The sequence below is a fragment of the Salvia splendens genome, chromosome 5, assembly GCF_004379255.2.
Source record: "Salvia splendens isolate huo1 chromosome 5, SspV2, whole genome shotgun sequence".
In the NCBI taxonomy this organism is placed as follows: Eukaryota; Viridiplantae; Streptophyta; class Magnoliopsida; order Lamiales; family Lamiaceae; genus Salvia; species Salvia splendens.
The window spans coordinates 6,349,926-6,363,603 of record NC_056036.1 but is presented as its reverse complement, the minus strand read 5'-3'; the positions used below and the strand labels follow the sequence as shown (position 1 = coordinate 6,363,603).

Sequence of the window (13,678 nt, the reverse complement as noted above, 5' to 3'; positions counted from 1 at the left end):
AAATGCCAAATGTGGAACCATTGATACTAAGATAATTAAGACGGCAGCCAACAGCTAGCAGTAGCATACATCTATCAAACCTACATAATTTGCATTAAACACGACAATATAATTTCCCGATAATTTATTAAATTTAAGTAATTCGAAATTTAATTTGTATTTTGACTTTAAAAATATTGTCAAGCAAATTATGATGTCCTTTTCGGCATCTCAACGTAAAACATTTGGCTATGTTATATACTCCATATTGGATGATTGAAATAATTAGATATGCGGTACGAATATTTATTGAGGTTAATCAAGTCACATTTATTTAGTTTTGGACAGCCAACTGTTTCCCCCACTTCTTTATTATTGTTTTATTTCATAAACATACCATTTACGCTTGCTTCAAATCGAGGCGACAAGTGGGCTAAAATTCGTTGAATCCGAAAATGAAATGGGATTAATAATCATATATTCATTACTATTAAATTTAAATAAATTTAAAATATCTATAAATTGAAATAAATTCATTTTTATCAAACGAGAAAAAACAAACTACTACTCCACTATTTTAAGAGATGAATTATGGAGTATCTGTTTTTCTCACGTGGGCGATGGGTCAAATGACTCAAATATATAAGTCCACATGGAATTACAACGTTACCTATAATTTGTTGTTTTGTGTAGAGACTCTTTTTCTAGACAAACTAATCCAAAATCCAATCCCATCTGTTTCACCTAGTTGGTAAACTATCTTCCTCTCTACACATACCATTTCTCCCAATCATTCACATCATATATACACACCCAAATCCCTCAACATTTTCTTGCTTCATTCTTTCTTTCTCTCTCTATTTCTCACCCAACCAAACAAGCTCCATCTCCATGGAAAGCATCGACATGAATGAGGAGAGGCTACTGGCCGAGGTCGACTTCAAGGACTCCTCCTCCGTCGTCATCAAGATCCGCCGCAAGCTGCCTGATTTTCTCCACTCCGTCAAGCTCAAATACGTCAAACTCGGCTACCACGCCTACTCGTGCAGCCCGGCCTCCGCGGCCTTTCTCATCCTGGCTGCGGTGGCCGTGTCGAGCCTCTTGTCGGCCAAGACAACACTCCTCCTTGACACGGCCACCATTTTGCTGGCCGCGGCCGCCCTGGCCTTGCCTCTCGGCATCTACTGGGCCAGGCGGCCGCGACCAGTCTATCTTGTGGATTTCGCTTGTTACAAGCCCCACGACGAGCGGAAGCTCTCCGTGGAATCATTCTTGAAGATGACGGCAGAGAATGGAGCTTTCGAGGAGGACTCGATCAGCTTCCAGAGCAAGATCGCTCATCGCTCTGGGCTGGGGGATGAGACATATTTACCCAGGGGGATCACGTCTCGTCCCCCTAACCTGTCTATGGCGGAGGCCAGACAGGAGGCGGAGAGCGTCATGTATGGCGCTCTTGACGCCCTTCTCAACAACACTGGGATTGATCCCAGTGCTGTTGGGATATTGATTGTGAACTGTAGCTTGTTCAACCCAACCCCTTCACTCTCCTCCATGATAATCAACCATTACAAGATGAGGACAGACATCAAGAGCTTCAACCTCGGGGGGATGGGGTGCAGCGCGGGGCTGATATCGATCGACCTCGCGAAGCACCTTCTCCGGGCTAACCCGGACACCTACGCCGTTGTGGTGAGCACCGAGAACATCACCCTCAACTGGTACTTCGGCAACGACCGGTCCATGCTGCTCTGCAACTGCATCTTCCGGATGGGGGGCGCGGCTGTGCTGCTGTCGAACAAGGCCCGGGACAGGCGGCGGTCCAAGTACGAGCTTGTACACACGGTGCGGACGCACAAGGGGGCCGACGACAAGAGCTACAACTGCGCGTACCAGAGGGAGGACGAGGGGGGCGCGCAGGTGGGGGTGTCGCTGGCGCGGGAGCTGATGGCGGTGGCAGGGGACGCGCTGAAGACGAACATCACGACGCTGGGGCCGCTGGTGCTGCCGCTGTCCGAGCAGCTGGCGTTTCTCGTGAGGCTGGTGAAGAGGAAGGTGGCAGGGGCGAGGGTGAGGCCTTACATACCGGACTTCAAGAAGGCGTTCGAGCACGTGTGCATCCACGCGGGCGGGAGGGCGGTGCTTGATGCGATCGAAAAGAACCTGCAGTTGACGGAGTGGCACATGGAGCCGTCCAGGATGACGCTGCATAGGTTCGGGAACACGTCCAGCAGCTCCCTCTGGTATGAACTCGCATACACGGAGGCTAAAGGCCGTGTTTCGAGAGGGAATCGGGTGTGGCAGATTGCCTTCGGCTCCGGGTTCAAGTGCAACAGCGCTGTCTGGAGAGCTCTGAGGGAAATCCCACCCCAAGAATGCACCACTAATCCATGGTTCGATTGTATCCATAAGTACCCTCTCCACATTCCAACTTCCGCTACTTGATCATTAATTTGAAACAATAGTTCGGGAGTTCAAGTCATCACGAGATTATATTTACCATTAAATTGGTTTTCTGCAATATACCCGAATACTATGATTTATTGTATGTAGCAAACCATAATGCAACATAAATTATTATTTCAACTTGATCTCTCCTAAGTTTGAGGATATAATGAAGTATGAACAATCAAATACTAAGAAATTTCGGTCGAGTGTTGATGTTTCTTATGATAAGGACTGAAGAAAAGTAGGAGCATATCTATATAATGAACAACCTAACCTACCTAATCATATACTTTTCAAACCTATATATCTCTCTCCTCAAGGATATAAATAGGGGTGGGTCGATACGAGATATCGTATCGAAAATATCGATATGAAAGAATTTCATATCGTTATCGTATCGAAAGTTTCGATATATCGAACTTTTGATATGGATAATATCAATATCGTTATCGTATCGATATTTCGATATATCGTACCGAAATTCGATATATCGAATACACGATATATTCGAATATTCGATATAAAATGATATATAAAAAATATCGATATATATCGTATATTCGATATAAAACAATATATCGCGATATAAGGAAATTCATATCGTTATCGTATCGAAAACTTACGATACGATATCGTTTCGTATTGAAAATTACGATATATCGAAAATCCGATAAATTTTCGATATTTTTCAATACGATACGAGCGATATATCATTTTTCCGATATTTTTCCCCAACCCTAGATATAAATGCTTTTAATGTGTTAGTATTCCCAAAGAAATTATATTTTCTCAATTTTCAGAATTCTACAAAATAGAAAGTGCCTTTATTTTAGCCCATGACACTATTATTTTGTCCATTGATACAATTATCTAATAACTAGCCGAATGGTCAACCAACACCACACCAAAAGGGCAAACTTTTTATATGAACTCAGCAGCAATCTTTTCCCACTCAACAAACGAACAACTTAATTTCCATCGAAGTAGCCCAGGGTTATAACTTCTAATCATCTAGCTTTATCCAAATACATAATCATCTAGTAAGGCCTGTATCGTCTACCACGGTTACTATCGTCACCGCCATCACCTCCTCCCCGCACTTGTGCTCCGCCACCACCTCCACTACTCCTATCGTTTCTGCGTGGTCTCACAGGCTGAGGAATCTGCCCACCGGGCTGCTGTCTGCAATATACATAAATTTGTCACGACGATACTCAGGGTTTCTTCATTTTCATACTACGTACGCCATATATAAGGCAACTTACAGGACATAGCCAATTCGACCATCGGGTAAAACCATTGGCACCATCTGCATTCCGGATGGCATTGGCCCCCTTCCATAAATCATAGGCTGCTGCTAGAAAATGTTCCGGCATGTTAGAATATACAATCAAATGAATGAATAGAAACTGAACAAAAAAGAGAACAATAACTACCTGTTGAAAACCAGCAGCTCCGCCATATCCAGTAGCTATAGACGCATAAGGATTTACGGGTATACCGCCATATCCTGGATGGGGAATATAGTTTGGAACTTGAGCGTTGTGGGGATTGGCTGCATCAAACTTCCTCTCAGCCTGAGGTTTTGCAAGGACAACTTCCAACACCTGGCCTGCAAGTATATATAATTATATCATTCTTCGTCCAAATAGTTCAACGAGGAAGATGTGCACCCTTACTGAAAATAAAGGGCAAAGGCCTGGCGCTCTTGTTCATCACTATCATAACAATCTTTTTTACCAAGTACGACATTAATGCACCTAAATGACTTCAACATACATTTGCATTTCCCAATTAAAAGCATGCCTCATAATTGCATCAGTCATCAAGTGCCATCGACTGTACGAATTTATCCAAATGCTAATAGCATATTGCCATTTGTCCTAGACAAGAAAGAAAAATGTGGGAACTAACCATTTATCTCATATTTTTCTGTTTCCTTGACAGCTTTAAGGGCACTTGATCTTTCTGCATAGTGTATGAAGCCAAAGTCTCTCTTCCCACCAGCTTTAGCAGGTGGCATAACGACTTTGGTGACTTCCCCATGTTGCTGGAAAATTTCCTTTAATTGTTCGGTTGTTGTATTTTCAGGAATGTTCTTAACATAGAGGGCCTTGACCTACATATAGACATCATAAAAGAAAAAAAATAACATCAAAACATGCATTGAGTATATGAACAAAAGTATACTGCTCACTAAGTATAAAAACATAAGCATTTCATAAGTCCATATACACAAGAACAGAGAAGGAGTAACTACTATTGGACCAGTGGATGACAAGACAGTGGCCGTGTCACAAGTCTATTTTCACATTCAAGTGCTTGCCGCTTGGCATGTTGATAAATGTTACTCTTGCACCAAAATCAGTTTTTTATGAATAAATGTTACTCACATTTCTAGGAATTAGTCTTGCCGTGACAGATAACAACCAAATGTAACACATACAACTATGCAAGTTACCATTTGCCACAAGGATTATTGTAGAAAATGGATAAATGACAGTAGATTATTGTAAGAAACCATTTCTGCTGTTATTGTAGTAGTTCCAATTCATAACATCTTGTATATTACTCCACAATGAGAAGATACCAGCACAATTTGAAGCATACATCACCAGAATGTTAAAATCCACCATTTCAAAGCATGAGAGTATTTAAACTACTTCCCAGATATGACACCCAAGAATATCAATATGCAGACATCCATGGTAAGGGAAATTTCAGTTATGAAATCATACCTGAGCAGAAGCAGCAGAATGATCAGGTGTAATCTTCGGGTCAGCCCAAGTTACAGTTGGCGTGTTACCATCCAGCTTGAAGCTTGCAGCAGTCATCTTTTGCCTGGAATAATCAGCACAAGCATTGTTGTAATATTCCACAAAGGCAAAACCTCGATTACGGCCAGGGTTCTGAGGATCCTGTAGTAATAAAGTGAATAAGGTCAAAATCGATGTACTACTTTGCTGGGAGACAGCTGAACTCATTAGTAATAAAATAGCCACTAAGCCACATATACCTTTATTAGCTCAATGGTCTCAGCACCAGGACCTGTCGATTCAATTAATTTTTTGAAATCATCTTCACTCCATCCCTTGGGTACATTGCCTATGAACAACCTGTATTTAGTTTCGGAAAATGAGCATCGCAGCGTCCTACCCTGAAGTGAAGAAATGGTCGATAGCAAAGAAATTTATTTTAGTCACAAACAGACAGAATACAGAAATAGGAAATAGTTAGCACAAGAAAGGCTAAGTGGCTAACATTGTTCCATTAGAAAAGGAAAACAAAAGGAATATTTTCTCAATTACCTTGAATTCCTTGTTATGCAATTCTTCAATTGCCTTTTGTGCCTCATCTTTTGTTCTGAAGGCTACAAAAGCAAAGCCCTTGCTTTCACCAGTATCCCTATTCTTCATTACCCTTATCTGCAAAATGATGAAGCTATGAATAATAAAGAGAAACAGTAAGTGCATAAAGATATCTGTTTGCCACAAACAATTTGCAGGTTTATATCCACTAACCTCAACAATCTCACCAAGGGGTTCGCAGAGTTCCCTCAAGTCTTCCCCTGAAACATCTCGAGAAAGTCCTCCAATGAAAACTTCAGAGCCATGAGGTGGAAGATCAAGAAGTTCAGCATGTTTCTCTTTCTCATCTTCACTAATAGATGCTGAGTTCTCTTTATCTTCCATATCCCCAATGCTAATATCATTTTTATCTGTTCCTAGAGATTGACCTTTCCCACCATCCTCACTTCTAGTATCCTCCTGAGGTTCTTCTTCATTTTCTTCACCTTCTCCAGCTCCTTCATCTTCCATGGGTTCTTCATCCTCTTCTTCAGTGTAGTTATCATCATCAAAATCCACACGGTCATCCACTTCAGTATTCTCTGCCATGATTCTCTTAGGTTTCAAGTGTTGTCACACAATAAACACAATTTGGATGCCCGGAATCCACCAATCGAATCTGCATGCTTACATTGTTATTATGGCAGAAGGGAAAAGAGAAAACCATCTGCAGATTGACATGGGCTGGCAGGCACTTAACTATGACGAATTTGAAAAACATCATTTCGGGTTCTTTAAAATGTGATATGCTAGGAAGCAGGTCATTTCATGTTTCTGGGTAGTAGTATATGGTAAGTTTTAGGTAACTGGAAGTCATGGGTGTCTAACCATCTATTCAGGGTCCATTAGGTACACATGAAAGTTCTGCTGCCACTAGCCAGATTTCGGAATGTGGGGGAAAAAATGCGTGATTCACAGTCAACAATGTGTTTGGTTATTGTTTCAGTTTAGGGATTATTCTCGGAATGGAACCAACACCAGAAACTGGAAATCCATTGGACTAATTTCCTTTTCAATAACAAGGGGAATGGACTCAAAATCAAGAGCAAATACTCCCACACTTGCTTAAGCCAATAAGGAAATCAAAGATAAGTGTTTGCCAGTACTATGTAATTTTTTGGATGCTATGTTATGTATTGATACACTAAGCCAACAAGGCCTTCTCCCCCCACAAAAAAAAACCCAAATAATTTAGGTAAATCACATAGGCCCTCATTAAATTGAAAATAAAGAGCTCTCAAATCAAAACGCCGACAGCCAGCTCCAAATAGCAAAGAATTTGAACCCAACAAGAATCAAAAGCAAGCGGCTTTCAAGAGGGGGGGATGCATATGTAAATATAAGAGTCAGCGAATCAAGGGATGTATGTATGTGTATGTGTTTATGTTTGTGTATGTATGTGAGAGTAAACAAGAAAGCAGGAGGAGATTTGAGTAAGACTTTGCATACCAAAAAAATTCCTTTTGATTTCATTTCCCTTTACCTTTTCTCTCTATGTGGAGTGTGAGATCTATCCGATCAAATTGCGAGAGAGAGAGGCCGTCTTCCCTCTTTTATATGCTTCTGACCTAATTTATTGTAATTTCCCTTCTCATCGAGGGATACCTTTGTCTTTTCAATTCTATCTCTTTTAACCGTTTATTTTTGTTCCTCATTCACTTTTTCTATATTCAATAAAAAAAAAATCTGTCCAAATAAATCATACCGGAAGTGGAAGACGATGACGATGACGATGACGATGACGATGACGAAGACGAAGACGATGACGATGACGATGACGATGACGATGACGATGATCTCACCTGAGTTGTTGTTTACTAGAAACTCACGGAAAGTAGAAATTCAAACAAAGTAAAGTACTTGTGGATGTGGATCTCCGACGAAGAAGATCGTCACCGTCGCACCTCGACCAAATTCTCTCTTCAACCATTCTTCTCCCTCCTTCTTCCCCTTCCCTTCATCTCAACGGTGACATCGATGACAATGCCAATTGCTTAGCTAGGTTGAGAGATAACGGAATATCGCATTCACATTCCATTCCTCTGGTTTTCCCGCGGCCTCGCGTTCACGCCCCACGCCGCCTCCATTCAAGCTGAGAAGAGCAGCTTCGGGCGTTCCCTCTCTTCCGAGAATGTTGATAGTGCTGATTATCAACTGCGCATTCTGATGATCGTCTCAGCCAATCTCAACATGAAGAAGGAGCTCAACTTGCTATTGGAAATGCCAATTCGTGATGGTGATCACGGGGTATATTCTCTCGAAGATAGTCATCAGCTAGCACAGGTTTGATGAGGATGCGACTCTCACTCTCGAGGAATCTTATGATGATGAAGTATTAATAGCTGACAAGGATGCTGAATGAACAATGCTAACTAGTGAACCTCATCATGATTCTAATATTGATTGGTTTTGATGCTCTTTTCACTTAAAAATGAAAAAAATCATCAGTTTATTTGCCAAATAAGTATAATTCGTTCTAGTTACTCACAGATTTATAGATTAGACCAGATGACATAAACTTATATTGCCTCAGCACTTAAGGTTATCACTGAACATAGAGCTCCAGTAGTTCACATGCTATTATCTGGGCCAAGATACTCAAGTTAATCGTCAATTTAATATGGTGAGTGGTGACAGCAAAGGTGTGGTCAAGTTGATTCGGTTCTCTGTGGTTCCATGGCTATCTTATACAAAATCTATGGTAAATAGCAATCATTGATGGGGAAACATTTTATAGCCAATGTCAGCTTTCCAGAATTGAATTTGAATTTAAGTTTCAGAATCTTTTAGATGAAACTACTAGTAGAGTAGTATGTGCTTCTCCACTGCTACACAACGAAGGATATGGAGGTGCAATGCTTTTGAGTATGTTTTTCGTTTCTCTGAATCTTGTGGATTTAATATTAAGTCATTTCCACTGTGGAAGTATATGCTCAAATTTCCAAAGTCTATGCCATATGCTGCATGGCAGTTCATCCTCTGGTTTGTGTGAATGAAGTTTGGTAATTTCCAGCAATTCTTAGTTTAATTTTTTGTTCCAGAAAATGCTCTTGTTGAAGCATCAGGTTGCTAAGCTATTAAAATCAAAGTGCTGCTGTTGGCTTGGCGTGGTTGGGAGATCAGGTTTTCTTACTGCGTCTATTATCCCGTGACATAAAAATTATCATTCTCACTTGCCTGAAGCCTATTTTGCATTACAGTAGGTAAACGTACATGGAAATGTTTTTTTAACATGTCCAGATGCTGGCCATCCTCACATCGACATCCCACCTCTGTTTCTGTTTGTATGCAAAAGATGGAAATTTGATCCACCATACTAGCTTTTCTGTGGATAACTAATTATTTGATTTCTCGTCATATATATTTTACTAACTCTTTTGGGAACCCTGTCACAGCCGTATTGGTGCATCTCATTGCGTCTCGCCTTCTGATCTCATAGAAGGAACAAATTGAAGTACTGCGAAAAGCCAGTGACTGGATTGGTGCCTTAAACATGGCGATGGCCAATCACTCGGTCTTGTAGATATTCCCAAAAACTTGGATGACTTACAAAGAACTATTATGCCTTTTCTTTCGGAGTTACTTCAGGCATATGTTACTTATCTTTTGCTTGTTACAACCAAAATACAAGATTAAGGAGCAATACATACGTGTTGGTGGTGTTGCTGTTGAATTTTGTGTGCATATCAGGAGAACTGACATCCTGTTTGATGATGTCATGAGTAAATTTGATGAGGCTCACCAACAATTTGATCAGATTTCTTTTTCTTTAAAATGAAGATTCGCAGTTCAGTCTGACAACTGGTTGTATTTTTACTCTCTCAAAATTTTAATTTTCAGATCGATTCAAGTTTGACAAAAATTCAATCTGAAATACAAGTACTCACCCTTATAAAGATTGAACTTGAGTTCAATGTGAATATCATCAACCAATATTGCAACTAAATTAGCGAAGGATCAACCTGAATGTCTGGTGGTGGTGATTATTCTCTTTAGGATTTCCTCAACAAAAGTATTATCTCATCCTGTTAAGAGAAGAGAAGACAACCTACGCCATCCAGACACACCAACCAGGATACATAAATTTGCTAGAAAACAACTAATGATGCTTATTAATCACTTTCAAATGAAAAAAAGACCAAATAACCTCAATACATCCATTACAATTTGAATTCTTCTCGTTGGAAAAAAAGAGGGCAAAGTAGAAGAAATGCTGCGAATGTAAATCAAAAGATCAGCGAGGAACGATAAACAAAAAGTAGGAGGTTACAACTTAAGAGCAGCTATAGCTTCAGGTTTAAAATCAACTCTGAGACCCAATACTCTTCTCACCTCAGCAGGAGTCAGTCTCCAAGTCATGGGCCCTGAGTTTTCTCCCCAGAAATCCAAAATCTCAGACACCTTCTCCAAGTTTAGAATAGTAGCCATCTGCGTTAGCCGCGAAAACTTGTCTCTGACAGTCCTCTGTGTCATACTGGAGAAATGACTTACCAGTGTCCTGGCATCTCTATCAAGCTGAAGACCACCAAGTTGGCTGAATCGTTTTTGCATCATGATCACTTCAAGCCTTTTCACAATGAAGTCAATTACAAGATGCAAAAACGTGTCATAATTTGTGGCTGTCATCAATGGCTGAAGCCATGCCACATTGATCTCAACAGCATGAAGCAGCCTTTGCACCCATGGATCATTTACTTCATTGTCAGCATACTCTGCTTCAGAAAGCTCATAGCTGATAGTTGCCACGCTATCTAAAACTGGCCGAATTCGAGGAGTCACAGTGGCCACAAGCTGCTCCATTCCAAGATTCAAAGCCTTCTTAAAGCTATTGCTCATTTCTATCAGTTCAGATAAGCAAGATTTTACTCTCTCTCTATCACCTGGTGCAGGGAATACCTGGAGTGACCAACAGGATTTAGTCCGAATTATGAACTAATATAAGGAGTAAGCGAGAAGAAAGCATAAGATAGTCGAGAAAACAGCATCCAGCAAGATTGTTGCACTCCTACAGTTAACATCTAGGTTTTGGAAAAAATATCAGGTGGCATCCTTGTAAGAGCATCAATACCATAGAAACTTTAGAAAATTCAAAACTAATCATAGAAATTATATATATATATATATATATACTAAACTAATTACCAACAATCAATATTTTCCAAGTGAAATAAAGGCTGTGCTTTATAGGATACTATGGCAACATGGTTATTGAAGATCTACACGAAAAGCAACATAAACATTGACTACTTGCATCATCTATTTACCAAAAACATGAAGATATTACCATGTTCCTATCATTACCACAACATATAACAAGTTGACCATCAATTAAAGAATTAAGATCATATTCAGGCAAGTAGAAAATCTCATAGATGCTTATATAAGATTGAACACAGTAGCATCAAGGCATATGGTTACATCATCTCCAATTGACTTCAGCTCAAGCTAAACACTTAGAATACAAAACCAAATTCGTACCATCACACAAATTATAATATTAGTGGCAGAAGAAGAAATCAGAAATGCCACTACTTTAACACATACCTCTAGACATTGCTCTTCAATCTCATGGCGAAGTTTCAAAGCATACTCACTACTGACATCCAAGTTGTTCAAGGTTGTTGCAATCTCTGTTCCAGTCTTCTGCACTCCAACACCACCCAAAAACAGCTTTGCTCCAAGATTAGGTTCCCTCATCTTTTGCTGCAAAGCTTCACTGTATTCATTCCCTAATAAACTCACAGCATTACTGAGCACTGCAATAACTGAGCTTATATTGGAGGTGGAAATTGCCCTACGGCAGCAACTCTGCAGCACATAAAACACATCATCCACCATCGATGTGGTGAGACTGTCAGGCACGGGCTCATCTATCTGGATGGCTTTCCTCACATTCTCCACCATAAAGAACCCCTCCAAAATGACGTAATAGCCAGTAGTGTCCTGAGAAACTTTGCTGAAATTCCCACTCCTAAAAGCCTTGGTGGCTTGGGGCCCTAATTCCGGATCCACAGAGGTCAAGCTCCTTATTTTGGAAACCATATACTCGGTGTAATCCTCTCCCAACTGTGTCAAAGAGAGTATCTCCTCAAGGTAAAGCTCAATTTCTCTAGGGTCAGGGCCCTCCGCATGAACAGACAGCAAATTGCTCTTGTACGAATTAATCTCAGAGGTCAATTTTGCCAATTTCCGATACTCCATGAATTTTTTCAAGATATTAGAACCCCTTGAATCACATTCTTCTTGAAGCTCGCAAATGGCATAAACAATACCATCCTCGCCACATAAATTCCTCAAAATCTCATCATTTTCCTCAATAGCCAACACAATGTCTTTGAATAAATTTGTCAAACACGGCACGAAACTCACCTGAGTGTTGCTATTCGATTGCTCAATCTGTTCCAATAACTGCTCGAATTCCTCCTTGGATCTGGAAGAAATGACCTTCTTAAGATAACTTACATAGACCTGCAATCCTTCCTCTTCAAGGGCAAGAGGCTTGAAGAGCTTGATGAAGCGGAGGATGGTAGGATGATCGCGCTGATCCACCGCGGCGGAGAGCCTCTTCTTCACAATGCCTTCCAATTGCTTCTTGTAGGAAAGCAGCTGCTGGCGCTGATCCGCGGCGGAGGAGTCCTTGAATTTGGAATCAATCTGGAGGAATGTCTGAATGTAAGAGGCGCCGGATTCGAAATCCTCGGCGAGGAGAGATTTGTGGACGCCGTCGAGGCAATTGGAGCGATCGACGATGGCGTCGATGCGAAGGAGCGTGTCCTGAACGCGCGATTGGGCGAGATCGAGGTGGCGGACCTTGGCGGAGACCTGATCGGCGAGGGAGGAGGTGGAGGAGATGTTGGAGAGCATGTAGGAGGAGTCGCCCTTGACGATCTCCAAAACGTCGGCGGATTTGTGGAGGTTGGAGAGCTGGCGATCCAAATCGGATCGCTGGGAGAGTAAGCTCTCGAGCTCCAGATCTAGGCCGCGCTGGTAGGCGATGCATTCATGGAGGAAACGAGTCATGGCGCCGACATCGGTGAGTTTGCGGACGTGATCCAGCGCCTCCGCCGTCCCAAATTGCAGAGACGAGGAGGAATTTGCCGTCGCAACTTCGCCGTCTGCTTCGCTACGCGGTGACATCGCCATTAGAGCTCAATTTCCTCCTCAGTCCAAAACCCCCTAAATCTAATCAATAATTTTCAATATTAATTTTCAATTTCCTCCTCAGTCCAAACCCATTTCTACTACATTTTGTGTGAGATTGATATACAAACATATGTAATAGTGTTTTTCGTTTCTAAGAAATTCTATTGGATTAAAAAAAATTATTTTGTCTTACTTTTATTTTGCATTTTAACAAAAAGATCTAATTTTATAATCCTTGCAAAGCATACAACCTTCCATTTTTATCTTAATCGAACATTTTAAGCTAAAATTGGACCAAATTGCCCCAAATTAATTGCACGTCTCTTACAAATTTTGGGGCAATTTGGTCAACACATTTTTAATGGAACATTTTAAGCTTAAATTGAAGTGTTTGATATCTTTGTGTAAGTATTATACTATCTCAATTCCCTAAAAATAAAAAAAAAATCTACTTTTAAAAATAAAAACTTTCTTTGTTAGGATTTTTTTTTCTTTCTAACGAGGTGAGACTCATTTTCTATTAAAACACTTTTCTTTCTATCTTTCTTACTTTATTAATTTTGCATTAAAACTTGTGTCGTTTCAAAAATGTCTATTTTTAGAAGACGGGGGAAATAATTGATAAAACAAAAATGAGCATTTACATTAAGGTGGTATTTACTGTTTGCTTTGTTAAATATGATACTAATAGTGTATCAAGTGATAAGTTAAAATAAGAATTGTCTATAGAAATGAATCAAGATAGTATATTATTACATTCCAAA

At 40.5% G+C, this 13,678-nt stretch overlaps 3 protein-coding genes across 6 annotated transcripts; 1 reads left to right on the top strand and 2 right to left on the bottom strand.

Annotated features, from left to right (window-relative positions):
• The first annotated feature begins 659 nt into the window (after positions 1 to 659).
• Positions 660 to 2,562, top strand: LOC121805228 (3-ketoacyl-CoA synthase 1-like). Its single transcript, XM_042205024.1, has one exon. The coding sequence runs from the start codon at positions 871 to 873 to the stop codon at positions 2,419 to 2,421; it is 1,551 nt and encodes a 516-aa protein (XP_042060958.1). The 5' UTR covers positions 660 to 870; the 3' UTR covers positions 2,422 to 2,562.
• Positions 2,563 to 3,226: 664 nt separating this feature from the next.
• LOC121801858 (heterogeneous nuclear ribonucleoprotein Q-like) lies at positions 3,227 to 7,356 on the bottom strand. 4 transcript variants are annotated; one of them, XM_042201297.1, is made up of 9 exons: positions 7,255 to 7,356; positions 5,946 to 6,390; positions 5,733 to 5,849; positions 5,441 to 5,581; positions 5,163 to 5,342; positions 4,339 to 4,543; positions 3,861 to 4,036; positions 3,690 to 3,781; positions 3,227 to 3,606 (listed from the first exon to the last, which is right to left on the bottom strand). In XM_042201297.1, exons 2-9 carry the CDS (start codon positions 6,318 to 6,320, stop codon positions 3,462 to 3,464), a joined length of 1,431 nt encoding a protein of 476 aa, XP_042057231.1. In that variant the 5' UTR covers positions 6,321 to 6,390; positions 7,255 to 7,356; the 3' UTR covers positions 3,227 to 3,461. The 4 variants fall into 4 exon arrangements, with proteins under 4 accessions (XP_042057231.1, XP_042057230.1, XP_042057232.1 ...); XM_042201296.1 differs by having other exon boundaries at positions 7,221 to 7,320; XM_042201298.1 differs by having other exon boundaries at positions 3,690 to 3,778; positions 7,221 to 7,320.
• Positions 7,357 to 9,855: 2,499 nt separating this feature from the next.
• Positions 9,856 to 13,067, bottom strand: LOC121805514 (conserved oligomeric Golgi complex subunit 4-like). The gene is made up of 2 exons (XM_042205398.1): positions 11,316 to 13,067; positions 9,856 to 10,667 (listed from the first exon to the last, which is right to left on the bottom strand). Exons 1-2 carry the CDS (start codon positions 12,912 to 12,914, stop codon positions 10,038 to 10,040), a joined length of 2,229 nt encoding a protein of 742 aa, XP_042061332.1. The 5' UTR covers positions 12,915 to 13,067; the 3' UTR covers positions 9,856 to 10,037.
• Positions 13,068 to 13,678: the final 611 nt, after the last annotated feature.